Here is a 19,845-nt window from a genome sequence, read left to right on the forward strand (position 1 = left end):
CTGCCTGTCTTAGCAACATTCAGACATTTTAAAGGTCATGTCTCACTTGCTAACCCTTCCCTGCCCTGTTGGGTGCCTTAGTAATTCTGCCTAGCTGGGTTCTCGGTTCTAGTCGTCCCCCCCCCCCCCCCCCCCATGGTCCTGACTACCTAGCTTTCTTCTGTCTCCTCAGACCTATGGACCAGGAGGTCACAGTTCCATCTCTGGTCAGGGCACATGCCCGGGTTGTGGGCTCCATCCCCAGTGGGGGTCATGCAGGAGGCAGCCGGTCAATGATTCTCTCTCATCATTGATGTTTCTATCTCTCTCTCCCTCTTCCTTCCTCTCTGAAATCAATAAAAATATATTTAGGCATGTGTGGGAGTCAAACCAATCGATGTGTCTCTCTCACATTTCACTTCTCCCCCCTTTTCTCTCTCCTCCTTTCTTCCTCCCTCCCTCCCTCCCTCCCTCCCTCCCTCCTCCTCCCTCCCTCCCTCCCTTCCACTCTCTCTAAAAAAGAAGCCTAAAACTTTATGATTTATAGGACAAACTTGTAATAACTGAACATCGGCTCTTATTCTGCAAATGACCTTCTTCCCCTCTGAAGCCCCAAGGCACATTGTACCTCATTCCTAGCTTGGAGTATCATACATACCATTTTTACCTTTCTGTCTGTGAACCTCTTATGTATGTGGGATCACTGACTCTCATATGTGGGGTTCCCATACATACATACATATGTAATTAAATTTAGTTAATTTCTCTTGTTACTCTGTCTCATGTTGACTTAATTAGTAGACCACCCAAAGGAACCTAGAAGGGTAGAGTATCTTCCTCCCCCACATAAGCTTGTCATTTTTAGAATAAACAGCCATCCTATATAATAAAAGGATAATATGCAAATGGACCGAACAGTGGAACAGCTGGTCACTATGATGTACACTGACCACCATGGGGCAGACGCTCAATGCAGGAGCTGCCCCTGGCAGTCATTGCACTCAGCCAAAAGCTGGGCTCACGGCTGGTCAGACATCCCCCGAGGGCTCCCAGGCAGGGCTGAGGTACCCCTCGCCCCCATGCATGAATCTTGTGCACTGGGCCTCTAGTCCTATATAATAAAAGGCTATTATGCAAATTGTCCCCTCGGGAGTTCGACCGACTGGGAGTTCAACTGCTTGCTATGATGTGCGCTGACTATCAGGGGGCGGTGCGGAACGAAGGAAGGCCCCAGCCAGCAGTCAGGGGAAGGAAGGCCCCCGATCAACCCTGATTGCCAGTCAGGCCTAGGGACCCTACCCATGCATGAATTTTGTGCAGTGGGCCTCTGGTTGTATATATGCACCAAAACTAGAACAAAATTTGGAAAAGCACATATCTCTAAAATGATACTGCTGTAGGATTCCTTACTCATTTAAGAGTTTGTCGCCGAAGCCGGTTTGGCTCAGTGGATAGAGCGTCGGCCTGCAGACTGAGGGGTCCCAGGTTCGGTTCCGGCCAAGGGCATGTACCTGGGTTGCGGGCACATCCCTAGGAGGAGATATGCAGGAGGCGGCTGATCGATGTTTCTCTCTCATCGATGTTTCTGACTTTCTATCTCTCTCCCTTCCTCTCTGTAAAAAATCAATAAAATATATTAAAAAAAAAAAGAGTTTGTTTGTTTTTTCTTTGTAAACACCTTTCCAGAAGGCGCACAGAGTTAGAACACCTAACATTTTGTCTGAAACAAAGACAAAGCATTCATCATGAGAAAATATAATTTAATTGACAGGATTTTAGTTTATACCCACCTTTATAATCTAGCTTGTGTATGAGGTAAGGAGTACTGATCTCTGTAACTGAAGATGATTCCCTGAGACGTTATTTTTTAGGTCAAGTGACGTAAACAGTATTTGGGAATATGTAGTCTTATAGTGAGGCAATCTAGTACTACCACTACCTTCATATTCTTACTTACCTCTGCTTTCTGTGGGGAAGAAATGTTTATGGTATGATTCTGATTTCAGGCATTTTCTCCTAGGATGCCTCCTCCTCATTCAGGAGTGTCATAGGGTAAGCTCAGCTTCCGCCTGTGGTTTGCAGTGGGTGGATGGATTCCACAGAAGGGAGGTTTTGATACATAATTGACTATTAGCATGATCAGTCACCTGTTTGGGTTTATAGGTCATTCATTTAGAAATTAGAAATGGATCAAATCGAACAAAGGCAACATAAAGTTTCTCAATCTACTTAATGTACTGTGCAATACTTAAAGCGTATGAGAAAAAGGATTGTAAAAGGTCATCTGAATAAAAGATTATTTGCAGAAAAAATTTCTTTTGATATGAGAATTTGGAAATGACTTATTTGGGAATTTGTTTTTGCAAACGTGCAACTTAGGCCTTTATCTGTCCAGATCTCTCAGTGGAAGTTCTAGTTGTAGTTCTATTAACACCAAGCTCTTGTATTTCCTCTTTATGCCTCATGTTTTTTTTTCTCAGCACCAGTCCTTTTCTCTAGTAACTCCCTCTTATTTGGCATGCTTCTATTCACCTACTCTCTTTCCTCTCTCCTCTCCTAGAAAGTTAGGTGTCCCCCCTCCATGACTCCCATAGTGCCCTGGACAACTGTGCCACACAGTTAAAAGTTGACTTGTTTTCATGTCTGTCACTAGACTGGGTTTCTTCAGAGCCAAGGCTCTGGCATACTCATCTTTGTAGCCAGCATGCATGGTGTAGTGTCTGGATCTTCATAGGCCTCCTTAAATGTTTATTTGGATTTTGAGGTGCTGGAGTGGGCACAGTTAATAACTGAGTTCTAGCTGTAACTTTAGCTATATAATCTTGGACAAGTGATTTCAGGTTCCTTAGTTTTATTATAAGTAAGATAGGGGACTAGCCCATTTGGGGATCTTGTTAAAATACAGATTCTGGCTTAGCAGGTCTCTGGTGGTTTCTGATATTTTATATATTTAACAAGCTCTTGGGAAGAGTCCCACTAGTCCATGAACTGCAAAGAATTAGGTAACATCTAATGGCTCTTCCAGCTTTTAAATTCTAACCTTCTGTGTTGTAAATTCTAAACAAAATTACAAAATATGCTGTAATTACTAAATATCTCTCCAAGTTCATGAGAATGCTTAACATTGACAATTCTGTGCCTTTGATGAAGTTTCCAATGTGTGATAAAGTCCCTGAAATTGAAAGTAATTCTAAGATTTTGACTTTGACAGGTTAAAAATATCAAATAAATGTCTGGGAAAACATTTGATTTAGCACTAGCTTGGCATCTAAAAGTTAGAATACTTGCTTGTTCACTCTTTGTTGGGTGCAAATTGGAGAACATTTGTAATAAGTAAAATTATTTTTGAAGGCTGTATGCTAATGAGCTGAGATGGATAGACATGTGATCTCATGAGTATAAATACAGAGACAGGCAAGCTGTTGATGAATTCATCATCATCAGAGGAGTTCCAGATCATTTCCTCCAGTTCTCCAGAAGGTGAGAATCAAATTGTTGTAGGGTGTGTTGATAGACATGCTTTAGGTAAAGCCAGCCTGTGCTATTGAATATGGGTTGCTGGGAAGAATCTTGTTTGAAAATGCTGCTATTAACCCTTTTGGCTTTTGCTTCAAGAAGTCATATTTGAATCAGGAGCATTGTTAGATTGGAAATTTATAGTTGTCCTTGATCTCGTATACAAATGTCTAAAAGTAGTTGGACTAATTTTTATGTTTGACTTATAGAATAAATCTATCTCTTTATTCTTAGCCATACCACGGATATTAACCAATCATAGCTTCAGTGCCCAAATGAGTTATCTAGTGCCTCTGATTATATTTTTTCCTTTAAGATAATGAAAATCTGGATAAGAGAAATTGAACCCCGAAAAAAGTACAGAATACAGCCTATAGTTAAGGGTGGTTATCTTAATTACAATGAATTTTTCACCTCCCATAGAATAAGACAGTTTGTCCTCCCTAAGTGATCTGTATTTGATCTCACTACAGTTGTGGATTGAGTAGAAGTTTCAGAGCTCTGCCATCATCAGCATCATCATTATTACATTTTAGTTGTTTGTAACTTTTGGTTCCCCTAAATGAAACTGGCTGGGCAAGCACAGTAGAGAGCTTTGGGTATAAACAATGGCAGTGGAACCAAAATAGCCTTTAGTTTTTGCTCCCACTTAGTGGAATTCATCACTAAAATCCCAGTCCCCTCCCTTCCTCTAGTAGAGCTTTGCAGGGAGGAGCCTAGGCATCTCCGGTGCACGTTGAGCTTTAATGTTTTCTTTTAATGTTGCCCTTGTGGCTGTGGAGTCTTAATGGAGGCTGCCTCGTGGCTTATCTAACCTTAATGTTGCTGCTAGGTTGGAACTCATTTTTCAAAATAGTAATTTATATTGAACTCAAGGTTTTCAAAACCAGCTATTAACTGAAGGCATTTGCTGTAGTCCAGATTGCCCCTGGGGAAATACCTTAACCAGGTTTATTATTGCGCCTGTCTTTGGAGGCTTAGATAGACCATTTTCTGTTACACTGAGATTTTTTTAAACCACTAAATACCATTTTTTAGGACTTTGAACTCGGATTTTTATCTGCCTTTGACATTGATCTTAAAGTGGTTTGTGGCTAATGAAGTAGAAAGAAGTTGTTAATAAAAACTTTTCACTTTCAAATTGCATTTGAATTTTCCAACAGTGGCCTTATATCCCTAAAATGTTAGTATTATATTTTGTTTTTCAAGAAATTTTTACTGCCAGGCTGGTTTGGCTCAGTGGATAGAGCAGGGGTGGGAAAACTTTTTGACTCGAGGGCCACAATGGGTTCTTAAACTGGACCGGAGGGCCGGAACAAAAGCATGGATGGAGTGTTTGTGTGAACTAATATAAATTCAAAGTAAACATCATTACATAAAAGGGTACGGTCTTTTTTTTCTTTTTTTTTTAGTTTTATTCATTTCAAATGGGCCGAATCCAGTGCGGGCCGTAGTTTGCCCACGGCTGGGATAGAGCATTGACCTGCGGACTGAAGGGTCTGGGTTCGATTCCAGTCAAGGGCACATGCCCAGGTTGTGGGCTCGATCCCCAGTAGGGGGTGTGCAGGAGTTAGTGGATCAATGATTCTCTCTCACCATTGATGTTTCTCTCCCTCTCCCTTCCTCTCTGAATCAATCAATCAGCCAATCAATCAATAAATAAATAAAATAAAAAATAATATGTCCTTTATTTAAAAAAAAAGAATTTTTTACTATAAATAGGGCAAAACTATTAGCAATGTCTCTGTAAAGTACTATGTGGTTTTTAAAAATGGGTATGATACATTTAGTATGACCTATGCTACTGATCTTTAATATTCCAAATATTCTTTTCTAAAGAAGATATCAGGGACAATCTTAATAGGAGCAAACAAACCTCTTTGGTTGATAATTTCTTACTCAGAAGACTAGTTACAGATTATTTTAGAGAGGAAGCTTTTCTGATAAAAGCAAACTGGATTTTTCACTCCATTAATCTCCAAAGATTTTAACACAAAAAATAAAGTTTTTATCCCATAATATTGTATGTCTATTTGTGTCCCCTCTGATTTGCTCTTAAATTGGGATGTCAGTCTTGAAGGAGCAGTCAAATCCACTTCTTTTGTTTTCCAGGTGAGAAGCAAATGTGGTAGCACAGGGTCATTTTTCCTCTATAGTTTAAGATATGTTTTTGCTTTACTTGATTAGTATATTTACCTACTAATAATAACAGGCTCAGTTTTTGTCTCTTAAGCAGTTTGCAGCATAGACAAGAATAACATCCACTCTTAGTCTCAAAACATACATACCCCATGCTCTGGAAAATCCCTTTGCTACACTAATAATCCCTGCATAGCAGTCAAGAGCCCCTTTCCATCAGCATAACTCTAGCTTTTTTAGAGAAGAAAAGGACTATCAGAGGAAGAGAAGTCCTTTGTAAGACAATTTAACATCTTTGTTAAGGTGACTGGACTTGTTCCTGCTCTGGCATTCACCTTTGCACTGGACTACAAAAATTACTTGGGGTCCTTCCAACCTTGTTTATTTTTATGTCCCTGCTTTTGCTGCCATGACTCATAGGACAGCCCAGATCACTTATTTTGTATTAGGACTTCACAGGATTTTTCCTCATTGAAGCTTGTTCCCTATGTTCTGAGCATGTGCATACCAGACTGATGAGTTCTAGATTTGCCCTATCTTTGAATGTCATCAAGTTGAGCAATGTTTTGGATGACCTTATAATAATTCTTACAACTCTCAGCTCACTTACTCTAGCAGATGCCTCTGAAATATGTGGGAAAGCAGTTATTGGTAATTGAAAACTGTATTCTAGGTCAGCACATGGGCCAACTCATGGCCCAACCCATCCTCTCTCAAATCCCCATCTGTATGCTGTCCTAAATATGGCTCTACAAAAACAATATTAACATTTCTCTGAAAGAATGATGGGAGGAAGGAGTGGAATGATTATACCCTGTAGGTAGGCTATAAAAAGTTTCCTCCAGATGTGTTTTAATCTGATGATGCAATAAATGGTTTTGCTTGATGTTACTCTTTGTTCTTTAAAAAAAGAAAGAGAAAAAAAAAGGCAGCCACAATCTAACAATTAATTTTTTTCTTTTAAGTTTCCACAAAAAGACCTACAGCAAAATGAATAATCCAGCCATCAAGAGACTAGGAAATCACATTATCAAATCTCCTGAAGACAAGCGAGAATACCGGGGGCTGGAGCTGGCCAATGGCATCAAAGTACTTCTCATCAGCGATCCCACCACGGATAAGTCATCAGCAGCACTTGATGTACACATAGGTACAATTTAAAATTGTGAATTAGGCTTTGACCTGATGTTGACATTTATTAGAACTTTCCATATTTGTGCAAATAAAGACCTAACAGTTGCCAGTTTCATGTACCTTATTTTGTACAGTAGTCCTGTACAGCTATTGATAATCTACAGTTGTCTAAGACAAATAATTTTACATTTACCAAGAGCATCTTGTTAGGTTCCCAGATGAGGTGGCCTAGCAGCAAGGTAATTCATTCCCATCTTGTACTGTAACAGTTCTAATTCTTTCACTTTTGTACACTTCAGGTACACAAGGAAATACATTTCCTAGATTCTTGTGTGCATATTTATTCCACATTTTTGCTGCTTTACTCAGCTTGCTTATCTATATGTACATTTAGTGAAGCATGTTTTCTTTCTGAAAAATTTTTGTTTAACTCAGTGACATTTTAAAATTGAGGGAAAAAAGTAATAACCATCATATGTTAAACAAATAATTATTGCTGAGCACAATACAGTGTGCTTTGCAAATATTTAATTTTTATTCACACAACTCCCTTAAGTTAGGTGTGTATATAGAAAAGTGACTGAGGCAAGATGGATGAAGTATTGTGCTCAAAGTTTCATAGCTAACAGAGCTGCTAACCCCCAAACCAGTGCCCTTAGCACTCTGCTCTATTGTCTCCTGCAAAATAAAAACAACAGTGAATTCAACTCTTTCCCTCCAGTGTGATGTGTGAGGAAACTAATGTCCAGAGAGGTTAAAATCTGCCCAAGGTCACCAACTAATTAATGTCAAAAGATGGGGCTAGAACTAAACAATATTATTTTAGAGCAGCCTATGCTTAGCTTTTTCTGATTGTATGATTGGAGTTGTCATGCTAACAGAAATTTCAAATCACCTGTGACTTATCTGTACTTGATTTCTTTCAACATAAAAAATGATTTATTATATATATATGTTTTCTCTACTCTTTACAGGTTCATTGTCAGATCCTCCAAATATTGCTGGCTTAAGTCATTTTTGTGAACATATGCTATTTTTGGGAACAAAGAAATATCCTAAAGAAAACGAATACAGCCAGTTTCTCAGTGAGCATGCAGGAAGTTCAAATGCTTTTACTAGTGGAGAGCATACCAATTATTATTTCGATGTTTCCCATGAACACCTAGAAGGTGCCCTAGACAGGTAATGCTGAATACTCTATACATTATCCAATTTTGTGCACTTAAGACATTAATACTAGTAATAGTAACAATTATTATTTTTACAGAGATGCCTTCACAGCTTTATAGCTTAACAAGAGGTATTTTAATCAGTATTACCCTCACCCCTGGGTTTTGTAACAAGGAAAAATAATAATGTGATCTCATATATTTACTTTGTGGTAGAAGAAAAATAATGGTCTGACTTTAAACCAGTCTTCAGGCCTACAAAATGCTTTATTGACTTATAAAATTCTCACCTGTCCTTCCCATTCTAACTGGTATTACATATGAAGCAGGTGATAAAGAATAAACTGTAACAGAACATATTTCTGTTCCGGAATGCTAGAACTTAAATACTCTATTTCCTTTAGTTCCTCTATTCTCAAGAATACTTAGCAGATATAGAATGTTTTGACCTGTAGTTTCAACCCTGGGTACTTTCTGTGAAAGTATTTTCTATAGCAAATTCCCTTAGGCCAATTTAATTTCTTGGTCAATTTTCTATACAGCTAACTATTTACAATTTTTTGTTATATTAGTCATTTGATTCACTATTCAAAGTGTAATTTTTTCTTGGTGAATTTTTATAGTTTTCTGTATTATCAAGTGTAATCTGAAGCTTTTTAGTGAATCTGTACTGAGTTTGACTTGCAGTTTTAGTAATTGTCAACTTTATTTGCTTGCTTATCTTAATAATAGTCATTCTATTTTTTAAGCAACCTAATAGTTTGAATTTATTCCTTAGAGCAAAGAATATTAACAGGATACATGGCTAGCTCAAAGTAGCCTGTTTCTTACTTATTTTAGCTTATGTTTCAATCTTTAGGCAGCAGCTTTGAGGTATAATCATATGTATTCCCAGAAGACTAACAATAAGTTCCCTGGGCTCATTTTCTGCTTTACAAATGCTACTGCAGATGTTCATATAATCTCTGTTTGATGGAGGATGTCTGTTACTTGGCTCAGAGTGAAAAAAAACAACACACTTGTATAAGAGCATTTTTTTAAAAAGTGGCTTATACTGTGTCATAATCATGACCCTTTATGTAGGCCTATCCAGTTACAGTGTGTAACTATTAGGCACTTTTTCCAGCCTGAACATATTGACATAGGTAGAAGAGGTTGCATGTCCAGAAATAGCTCTGTTTCAATATGTCTTTGATTATAGATTATAGGTAGATGGATTTCTCTTTGGATTGGTGTGTGTAAAGTGCTTATAATAGTATTATGTTTATGTACTTAAAATAAATATCAAATAATAACAGCCTCCTTGACAGCTGGACTGTGGGAGATGCAATTGCTCAGATGTTACAGACTCAGGAGTCTCTTAGGTCCACTGAATAGTAGTTCCATTCAGACAGACCTTCTACTCTCAGTTTCATCTGAATTCTGGATCTTGTTTTTATAAGATGGGGGCTAACGTTTCTTTAGAAGAATTACTGTATGAAATCATGATTGCAACCTGATATAGGAGAGTTAATTTATTAACTAAAGGTATCTTAGTTAAACTTTCGTACTACTATTAAAGAATAGTCTCAAGGAAAGTATTTTAGTTACTTTTGTTAGAGTTACATGCCATGGTATTTGTGGAATCACTGCTTATTAAAGTTTTTAAATACTCACAATTTCATAGAAGCCCATAGTTATGTCTTAGTCAAACTACTATGTCATAGGTTTTTCACTCCATTTTTTTCACTAATTAAAGTAGATTTGTTTATTTTTCTCCATGAGAAGAAAAATTCAAATAGAGCCTTTTAAAAGTAGGTCACTTAGTTTGTCCTAAAATGTCTGAGTCTTAGTGAAATTGCACCTAAAACTGTAAGTTTAAGGTTTCCTTGCCTAAGAACTATCACCTGCCTTTTCCTTTTTTGGAGAATTAGCCATTTATAACAAGGATTTTCATAGATATGCTAAACTGCAAATCTTTTTTTTTTTTTTTTAAATATATTTTATTGATTTTTTTACAGAGAGGAAGGGAGAGAGATAGAGAGCCAGAAACATCGATCAGCTGCCTCCTGCACATCTCCCACTGGGGATGCGCCCGCGACCCAGGTACATGCCCTTGACCAGAATCGAACCTGGGACCCTTCAGTCCGCAGGCCGACGCTCCATCCACAGAGCCAAACCGGTTTCGGCTAAACTGCAAATCTTAAATAGATTGCTGCTGTCTCCATAAGTCTGCCTTGACTTTTTGGTGTTGTGACATTATAATTTATTTATTTATTTTAAAATATATTTTTATTGATTTGCAGAGAGGAAGGGAGAGGGAGACATGGAAACATCAATGATGAGAGAGAACCATTGATTGGCTGCCTCCTACATGCACCCTACTGGGGATCGAGCCCGCAACCATGGCATGTGCCCTTGACCAGAATCAGGTCCAGGACCCTTCAGTCCCCAGGCAGATGCTCTATCCACTGAGCCAAACCAGCTAGGGCAACATTGTGATTTATAATAAGAAATGTATATTTGGTCTTCTTTTCTGGTCCTGACTCATAAACTTCCTAAAAACCCCTTGCAATTTCCTAAGTGGTCAGAACCATAAAGGTTGTTATGTTAATGAGGATTTGGGGGAAGCCCCTAGGTAACTTGAGGGTAGGAACCACATGATTAGAGATTTGAAATTTATAGTCTCATCCCTAGACCTTTAAGGAGGAGAATGGGGCTGGATATTAGTTCAGTCACTAATGGTCAATGATTTAATCAACAAAGCCTCCCTAAAAATCCAAAAGGACGGAATTTGGAGAACTCCTAGTTTTGACCACATGGAGATTTGGTGAGAGGTGTGGTCAGAGGGCATGGAAACTCCTTACCACTTCCCACATACCTTGCCCTGTGTACCTCTTTTTTCTGACTATTCCTGAATTATATCCTTTTATAATAAACCAGTAAGCTAGAAATTAAATTGTTTCTCTGAGCCTTGTGAGCTGCTCTGCTAAATTAATAGAACCAGAGGAGGAAGTTGTGGAATCCTCCCACCGATTGTTCAGAGGGTTGGTCAGAAGCTTAGGTGACAGCCAGACTTGTGATTAGTGTCTGAAGGGGGCAGTCTTGTAGGGGGCAGCATCTGATTTTTAGGTAGCCAGTGTCGTAATTGAGCTGAATTGTGGGATACCCAGCTGGTGTCAGAGAATTGTTTGGTGGTGTGGAAAAAAGACATGGGAATTGGTGTCAGAATCGGAGGTGTTCATCTTTTTATATCTTCACTAATTAACATCTTTCGGGTAGATTGACTTCTGAATTTACATATGTCCAATATTATATTTTTTTTATGTTACTTAGAACATATTTTAGATTCCTTTTTTCTTAGTAGCAATGGTAGTTTTTTTCTGATTTTGTAGAATTAATATTTCCTATCTGTTACATTTCAAGCATTTTTTTAAAGGCCACTTTGAAAAAATAACAGCTTTTAAATTATGTTTCATACCCTTAGGTTTGCGCAGTTTTTTCTGTGCCCGTTATTTGATGAGAGTTGCAAAGACAGAGAGGTGAATGCAGTTGATTCAGAACATGAGAAGAATGTGATGAACGATGCTTGGAGACTCTTTCAGTTGGAGAAAGCTACGGGGAATCCCAAACACCCCTTCAGCAAATTTGGGACAGGTTTGTCAACAGCAGCTTTCAAGCATTAATTCTCCTTGACCTCATTTAAACCCGTGGCCTCTCTGCATAGTATTGTATTTTACAGTTCAAGACGGAAGATTTCAAAACTCATTTTTACCTACACTGTTTTTTATAAACTCATAGTCTGGAGCTGAGAAGTGGTTGTTATATCATTGTTACTTTCTTTTGTTTCTTGCTCCTGCCCTTAAGTATCAGCCTGGTCCCAGTGTAGGCACCTATATTGTGACTAATGACTTAAGGCCGAAGCTGAGGTATATGGGCTTCATGGAGAAAGTGATAGGTTATTGAGAATAGTGACCAAATATGAAGTGAGTTTGTTGGGTAGCAAGGTGTAGAATTGAACTTAGAGATTATAAATAATAAGAATGAAGTAGTTATATTCCATTTAACAGATGACTAGCATTTTACTTAGTAGTTCCAAAAGAAGAATGTCATACAGGAGTCAGGTTCTTGGCATTGGACTTCATATATAATATTCAGGATGATATTCTCAAACTTGTAGTAACATTGTCCTGATCAATTACTTGCCCTGTAGAGGGTTTCTCTGGCCATCCCATTCAAATAGGGGTCTAAATGTTGAAGGAGCAGAGCAGTTAGAATTGTGAATAGATACTAACTAGAATTTCAAAGGGAGAAGATAATGGATCTTTTTATTCTAAAGTCTACTTTCTAATGGGAGCTACAGAATTAATACTTTTCCTCCTACCTTTTAAGTTCTTCTAGCTGGGTTAATAAATTAAAAGACATTAACAGGAGAAAATAAAATTTTAATACATACGCATGGGAAATTCACGTCAGCATAAAAATTTCAAAAACAGTGAGGCAACATTGGGTATATATGACATTTTGGGTAAAGGAGAAAGGTAGGGGGAATGGAGTCTTAGATTTAAGAAGTGAGAGTGGGTGATTTACAGATAGTTGAGGGAGAAGGGAACACACAGCAGGCAAATTCTTGCTAGGCAACTCAGAAACAATGGGACACAGGATTTCTAGTGAACAGGCCCCTGCCTGAAGTCCTCCTATTTACCGTACTTAATTCAAATAAGGCTAAAATGAATATCCTGAAATTCCCTTTCTGGAGTAGGCCTTTTCATCCAAGCCTCTTAGGCAGGTGTTTAGATGGAAAAGGCCAAAGGTTCTTTCTGAGTCTTGTTTCTTAATAAACAGCTTAAAATCAGTATTCCAACAAGCAGCTTCAGGATGGCAAAACTTTGGTCCCTTCACTTCTAAATAGCAGTGCTATTTAAAAATTTTTTTTATTGATTTCAGAGAGAAAGGGAGAGGGGGAGAGAGATAGAAACATCTATGATGAGAGAGAATCATTGATCCTGCATGCCCCACACAGGGCATCGAGCCTGCAACCCCGGGCATGTGCCCTGACTGGGAATTGACCGTGACCTCCTGGTTCGAAGGTCGGCACTCAACCACTGAGCCACGACTGCGGGCAGAAGTGCTATTTTTAATGCTCACTTCAAGGTTTGTTGAATCCTCCTGCTCCCATTGCCTTCACCTCTACTCATCTAGATGCAGAGCATCTGCGATGGGGATGGCTCTGTGGGAGATAGACTGCTGTAGAAGACACACAGGCCTCCGCCCTCACAGTGCTAAGTCTGGAAGGAGATTAGAGGTGGGGATGACAGGGTGTAGAAAAAAACTAATGTCTTGATTTTATAATTATACTCTTTATTCAGTTTTTTACTAAAAAGTGTTTAAATATTTATTCAGCACTGAAGTATTTAAAGTAAAAAGCAAAGTCTCCCTTTTCCTCATCTACTCTTGCCATTCCCACTTAACAAATGTAATTGTATAATAGGCTGCTATGATTTTAAATATACTACTTTGGGGATTATAAAATTACATATAACTAATAGATTGCTTTGTGCACTTTCAAATTTATGTTTATTATGTAAGTTAACTTGGGGGACTTCTAAAAAGACTATAAAGAAAGCTTTCTTTCAGTTTGGGTACCACACTATTATATCCAGCAGCAGCCAGGGAATTAGCATACCTTTATAGAATTCGAAGTTATTTTAAAAATTGCAATTAGAAGCAGTGATACTGTGTTATTTAGCAGTGGTTTATATACTTGGCACTAAATATCAGTATCATTGCTAAGATAAATTCTGTGGTCCCTGAAATGTCTGTGTAATGCCAATTTGTTTGAAAAGTGGCTTTAGTAGAGAACATCAGCATACATGGAATATAAGAAGGGAATGTGAGTTAAAAAAAATTTTTTTTCAAAATTCTTACACCCAAGTAATTGTTACCCTTTGGTGGATTAAATACTTATACCAACAATGCTGCCATTGTGCAGAACGAGTTGGGGCTCCTCTTTGGGAGTTGCCTCTTTTTAAATAGCCTCACTGGTGACAAATCACAATCAGTATAATCAGGAAGCAGCCACAAATCTTCCAGAAATAAATCCAATGAGTAGGGTGAGTAATATTATTTCACAAGCAAAGAAAAAAATGTCCTAAAGGAAAGTTTCAGGAGTGATTGGCAAGAGAAACATTGAATGGCCCTATGTATATGGGTGGGGTTTGAGGGCATATAACCACTGACAAGGCTAAGCAGTTAGTCAGCATAGGATGAAGTAATATAAACAGCTAAGACATGAAGAAGCCAGACTCAATGCAGCAGGACAGAAGCTGTGATGTCAGTCGTGCAGATGCCACGTTATCTTCTGATTTTAGAAATGTAAATTAACATTGAGCTTTTTGGAGTAGAGGGTGTGTCATTTCTAAAGTCACATACTTTTGAAAATATAATGAAAGATCTAGCCCTAGAAATTACACATAAAGAAAAGTTTGTAAAAGTGATCCTCAAAGAAGAGTCCTTTTCAGGAATTCATGCTTAATTTATTTCTGTTACTTTTGAGTGACTTAAGATGTTTCTGTGAATGTAGGCCATTTTGCCCGTCAAGGGATTATGATTTATTATTCTAATATTAATAATATTTAAATATAAAATATTTTAAAGAGTATTTAAATAATATTTACATAGTAATATCAGGAAAATCTGGGTATTTTTAAATGAACAAAATCCAAACATTGTGTTATTTATTTTTAACACATTGTTTGCGGGTAGTTTTTATCGCACGCTAACAAGTGGTGCGGGCCATTTTTGCTAATTTTTTGCGCAAATGGCAACGTTCAGTAAAATTACAATAACTTTACTTTACGTATTTATATGTTACCCGCATTCTACCGCTAGTCTATAAAAAACGTATTAATACGTGTCCTGCGCTCTACTACCAGTTAACGTAAAACGTATAAGTAAAATGTATAAATACGTTTCCCGCATACAATGTGTTAAGAAAACCTTAAAATATTTGTCCTTTACAGTGTTTTTTCATGCTTCGAGACTAGTATAGATCAGTGGCTTTCAAACTGTTTTTTAAACAACCCACAGTAAGAAGGATGTTTTACTCAGCAACTGAGAGCACATACACGTGTGTTTGTGTAAGAGCTAAAACAAAAGTTTTACCAAACATTATCTATCTTACATCTTAGGATGAAGTCTGGTATCCTCATTATATTGTTTCTTTATAAGAAATTCTGTTCTGCAAATACATTAAACTTATTTTGCTATGATCAAATGGGTTTCAATCTACAGATTAAGTAAACCAAAGTCATAAGCAGTCATTTCAGTAGACTTAGAAAAAACATTTGATAAAAGCACTCATTCATGAATAAAAATAAAAACTCTTGCTCTGATAAAAATCTATCTCAAACATCATGATTAATGGTGAAGTTTCAAAAGGATTTCCACTAAAAGCAAAAAACAAAACAAGAATACCCTCTAATTACTTTTTTTGTTCAGCTGTACTATCGTACTAATTATTGCAATAAGTCAAGGAAAAATGTGATATTTAAAAGGTGGGAAGGAAGCAAAAGAAAATTTTGCTTATTTTCATATGATGTACTTGCCTGCATACAAAATATTCAAGAAAATCTTCAGATCAGCCATTAAACACAAGATAATTTACCAAAGTTGCCAAAAGAAGAGAAACACTAAAATTGTGTTCTTCATAGATGCCAAAATTCTCAACAAAATACTAGCAAACTGAATTCAATAGTACATTAAGAGGATTATATGCCACCAGCAGGTGGGATTTATACCAAGGATGCAACAGTGGTTCAACATCCACAAAACGATGTGATTCATTACATAAACAGAACCAAGGATGAAAATCATATGATTATCCCAATCGATACAGAAAAAGCATTTGACAAAATTCCACTTCTATTTATGATAAGGACTTGCCGGGAGCCGGTCCATCCTTGCTGTTTCAAGGGACCTGGCATATATGGCATACTGTTCTTAATATGTTTGCTCACCTTCTTGGCACTATGTGTTTTAACCAAGGTCACCTCTCTGAGAAAGGTTGTTTCCCCAGGTAGGGATTTTCCCCTGAAGTTAGGGAGGGAATAAAACCCCTTAACTAAGTGCCAGGCGGGTAATTAATCACTTTAACTACGAACAATCATGCTTAAGCTACATAATCTTTACTCCCTGGAATGGAGATAAGAAACGCCCTAACCTTTGGAATAGAGATTGATAGGATTGGAATCAACTGGTATAAATACAGATGTAACAAGACAACAGGACACAGAACCTAGACACAGAACCTAGACACAGAACCTACACAGAACCTAGAGACAGAAGAACTTCGCTGGAGAGAACATGGCAAAAGATCCTGAACAGAAACTGGAGACAGAACCTAGAGACAGAACCTAGCGAGAGAACCTGGCTGAAGAACCTAGAGACAGAATCTGGCTACAGAACCTGGATAGAACATGGCAAGAGAACCTGACTAGAACCTGGTGACTGAACCTGGCTGGAAAACCTGGACAGAACCTGGCTGGAGAACCTAGCGAGGGAACATGGCTACAGAACCTGGCTGGAGAACCTGGAGAACCTGGCTGGAGAACCTAGCAAGAGAACATGGACACAGAACCTGGCTGGAGATCCTAACCAGAACTTCGCTAGAGATCCTGACCAGATCCTGGCTAGAGATCCTGACTAGGCTGCTGATCAACTGAACGCTGTCTCCGTGTCATTCCTTCTTCGCCGACTCCGTCCACACCTTTGGGGACCCCTGGACCTGCTGGGGTTGGACCCCAGCAAGGACTCAACAAAGTGAGTATAGAAGGAACTTACCTTAACTTGATAAAGGCTTTATATGCTAAGAGCACAACTAACATCATACTCACTGGTGAAAAGCTAGGAGCTTTTCATTTAAGATCAGGAACAAGACAAGGATGCCCACTCTTGCCACTATTATTCAACATAGTGCTGGAAGTCCTAGCCACAGCAATCTGACAGAAAAAGAAATAAAAGGCATCCAAACATTAAGGGAAAAAGTAAAACTGTCTTTGCAGATTACATACTATATATAGAAAACCCTAAAGAATCCACCCAAAATGATAGAATTAATAAGAATTCAGTAAAGTGGCAGGATACAAAATTAATATACAGAAACCTATCATATTTCCTCATGTTTCTATCTACTAATAATGAATAATCAGAAGGAGAAATTGAGAAAATGGTCCCATTTACAGTTACATACAAAAGAATGGAATATCTAAGAATGAACTTAAGCAAGGAGGTAAAAGACCTGTACTCTGAAAACTGTAAGACATTGAAGGGGACAACAAATAAGTGGAAGGATATACAGTGCTCATGGATTGGAAGGAATAATGTTAAAATGACGAGACTACACAAATTTATAGATTCAGTTCAATTTTCATCAAAATACCAATGTCATTCTTCATAGGACTATAGCAAATAATCCTAAAATTTATATGGAATCACAAAATAGCCAAAGCAATCTTGAGAGAGAAAAACAAAGAACAAAGTGTCATACTTTCTGATCTCAAACTATGCTATAAAGCTATAATATTCAAAACAATATGGTACTGGCACAAAACAGACACATCAATGGAACAGAATATGGTCAACGTATTTATGACAGAGGAGGTAAAAATATACACTGGAATGATAGTTTCTTCAGCAGGTGGTCTTGGAAAATTGGACAGATACATGCAAAAAAATGAAACCGGACCACCCTCTTACAGCATATAAGTAAATAAACTCAAAATGGGTTAAAAACTTGAATGTAAGGACTGAGACCATAAAACTCCTAGAAAAAAAAACAAAGGATGTAAACTATTTGGCATAAGAATGATCTTTCTGGATACAGCTCTTCAGCAAGGGAAATAAAAGCAAAAGCAAAAACAAACAAATGGGACTACATCAAACTAAAAAGCTTCTGCACAGTGAAGGAAACGTTCAACAAAACAAAAAGGCAACCTACTGAATGGGAGAATTTATTCACAGGTGGTGTATCTGATGAGGGGTTGCTATCCAAACTGCATAAGAAACTCATACAATTCAACAAAATAAAGAAACAATCCAATTGAAAAATGAGCAGAGGACATGAAAAGACATTTTTCCAAAGAAGATATACAGGTGGCTAACAGACAAAGGAAAAGATGCTCAACTTCATTGATCATCAGGGAAATGCAAATTAAAACCACAATGAGATACCACCTCACACTCATCAGAATGGCGGTCATCAATAAATCAATAAATAAGTGCTGACGAGGATGTGGAGAAAATGGAACCCTTATGCACTGTTAATGGGACTGCAAACTGGGGCAGCCCCTATGTAAAACAGTATAGAGATTCCTCAAAAACGAAAATAGATATACCATCCAACCCTGGCAATTGACTTCTGGGTATTTATCCAAAGAAAACAACACTGATTTGAGAAGATATATGCAGCATTATTTACAGGAGCCAAGATAAGGAAGCAACTGAGGTGTCCATCGATAGATGAATGGATAAAGAAAATGTGATATATAAATTACTGTATTTCATATATAAGAATTTCAAGTAACTAACTGTAGATACATTAACCTAAACCTTCAGAATCCTGGGTTTTTATTTTTATTTTATTTAAAATATATTTTATTGATTTTTTTCAGAGAGGAAGGGAGAGGGATAGAGAGCTAGAAACACCAACCAGCCACCTCCTGCACATCTCCCACTGGGGATGTGCCCGCAACCCAGGTACATGCCCTTGACCAGAATCGAACTCTGGACCTCTCAGTCTACAGGCCGACGCTCTATCCACTGAGCCAACCCGGTTTGGCGAATCCTGGGTTTTTAGAGAACATTTAAGATTTTCATGATTATAATGATCAAGTTGACCTTTTCTTGAGAACCTTATCAGACATACAGTTGGAGACAGCTGTAGTTTCTAAAATAGATTTTTAAAACTTCAGTCTTTCCCACAGAATGTAAGAAATATATGGCTGACTTTAGGAAAATAAGTTCTGTTTCCTTCAAAGTCAGCAGTTATATACATTAGTTCCTGAGTTTATAAACTTTTTTAAAAATAGAATTTAAATTGTTACAATGAAAATATAAATATAGATAGCATTTACTGAGCTTTACAATTTACAAAGCCCCATTCATGTCTATTATCACTTTTCATCAGAATTACAACCTAGCCGAAACCGGTTTGGCTCAGTGGATAGAGCGTAGGCCTGCGGACTGAAGGGTCCCGGGTTCGATTCCGGTCAAGGGCATGTACCTTGGTTGTGGGCACATCCCCAGTGGGAGATGTGCAGGAGGCAGCTGATCGATGTTTCTCTCTCATTGATGTTTCTAACTCTCTATCTCTCTCCCTTACTCTCTGTAAAAAATCAATAAAATATATTAAAAAAAAAAAAAGAATTACAACCTAAGTTTAGACGCTGTGCTGAGGCTTAGCATGGATTATTCATTTAATCCTCACAGTAATCCTGTGAGATGAGTTCCTTATTCTTATTTACAAATAAGGAAATGGGTTTATAGAGGTTAAGAAACTTGCCTGTGTCCCATAGCTAGGAAACCAAGGAGTCAGGGACTGAGCCCTTGCTTTTAACCTCTGGGCATGTATCCATATTACCCCTATTTTACAGATAAAATAAATGAGCCCTTGGAGATATGTGGAGTCTTTTCCAAGGTTGCTTAATTAGTACATGATGGAGCCAGGACAAGAAACCCCAAATCTCCCAACTACCAAGCCAGTGCTCTCTCCAGGAGGCTCAGAGTGGCAGTCCCATTGGGTCAGCAACCCTGACATCCTCAGTCCACTGTGGGAGCTCACTGTAATGGTGACAGAGCCAGAAAGGTAGGATTCAGATTTTGGTAGCAGCATTTTAATTTGATGTACACGACCCAGCTGAATTAGCACTAA

At 37.9% G+C, this 19,845-nt stretch overlaps 1 protein-coding gene across 7 annotated transcripts in view; it reads left to right on the forward strand.

Annotated features, from left to right (window-relative positions):
- IDE (insulin degrading enzyme) overlaps window positions 1-19,845 on the forward strand; it is an 83,540-nt gene that overhangs the window by 16,982 nt on the left and 46,713 nt on the right. For 6 of the 7 annotated variants that reach the window (XR_004972183.1, XR_004972186.1, XR_004972184.1 and 3 more), the window contains exons 2-4: window positions 6,600-6,784; window positions 7,743-7,950; window positions 11,404-11,573. Coding sequence is in view for 3 of the 7 variants with exons in the window: in XM_036336598.1 (XP_036192491.1) it covers window positions 6,600-6,784; window positions 7,743-7,950; window positions 11,404-11,573 (563 nt within the window). In the remaining 4 variants the exon portion in view is untranslated. Of the gene's footprint in view, window positions 1-3,330; window positions 3,460-6,599; window positions 6,785-7,742; window positions 7,951-11,403; window positions 11,574-19,845 lie in introns of those variants that run through there. The other variant, XR_004972185.1, reaches the window with a different exon arrangement.

This window comes from Myotis myotis, unplaced genomic scaffold, assembly GCF_014108235.1.
Source record: "Myotis myotis isolate mMyoMyo1 unplaced genomic scaffold, mMyoMyo1.p scaffold_m19_p_15, whole genome shotgun sequence".
NCBI lineage: Eukaryota > Metazoa > Chordata > Mammalia > Chiroptera > Vespertilionidae > Myotis > Myotis myotis.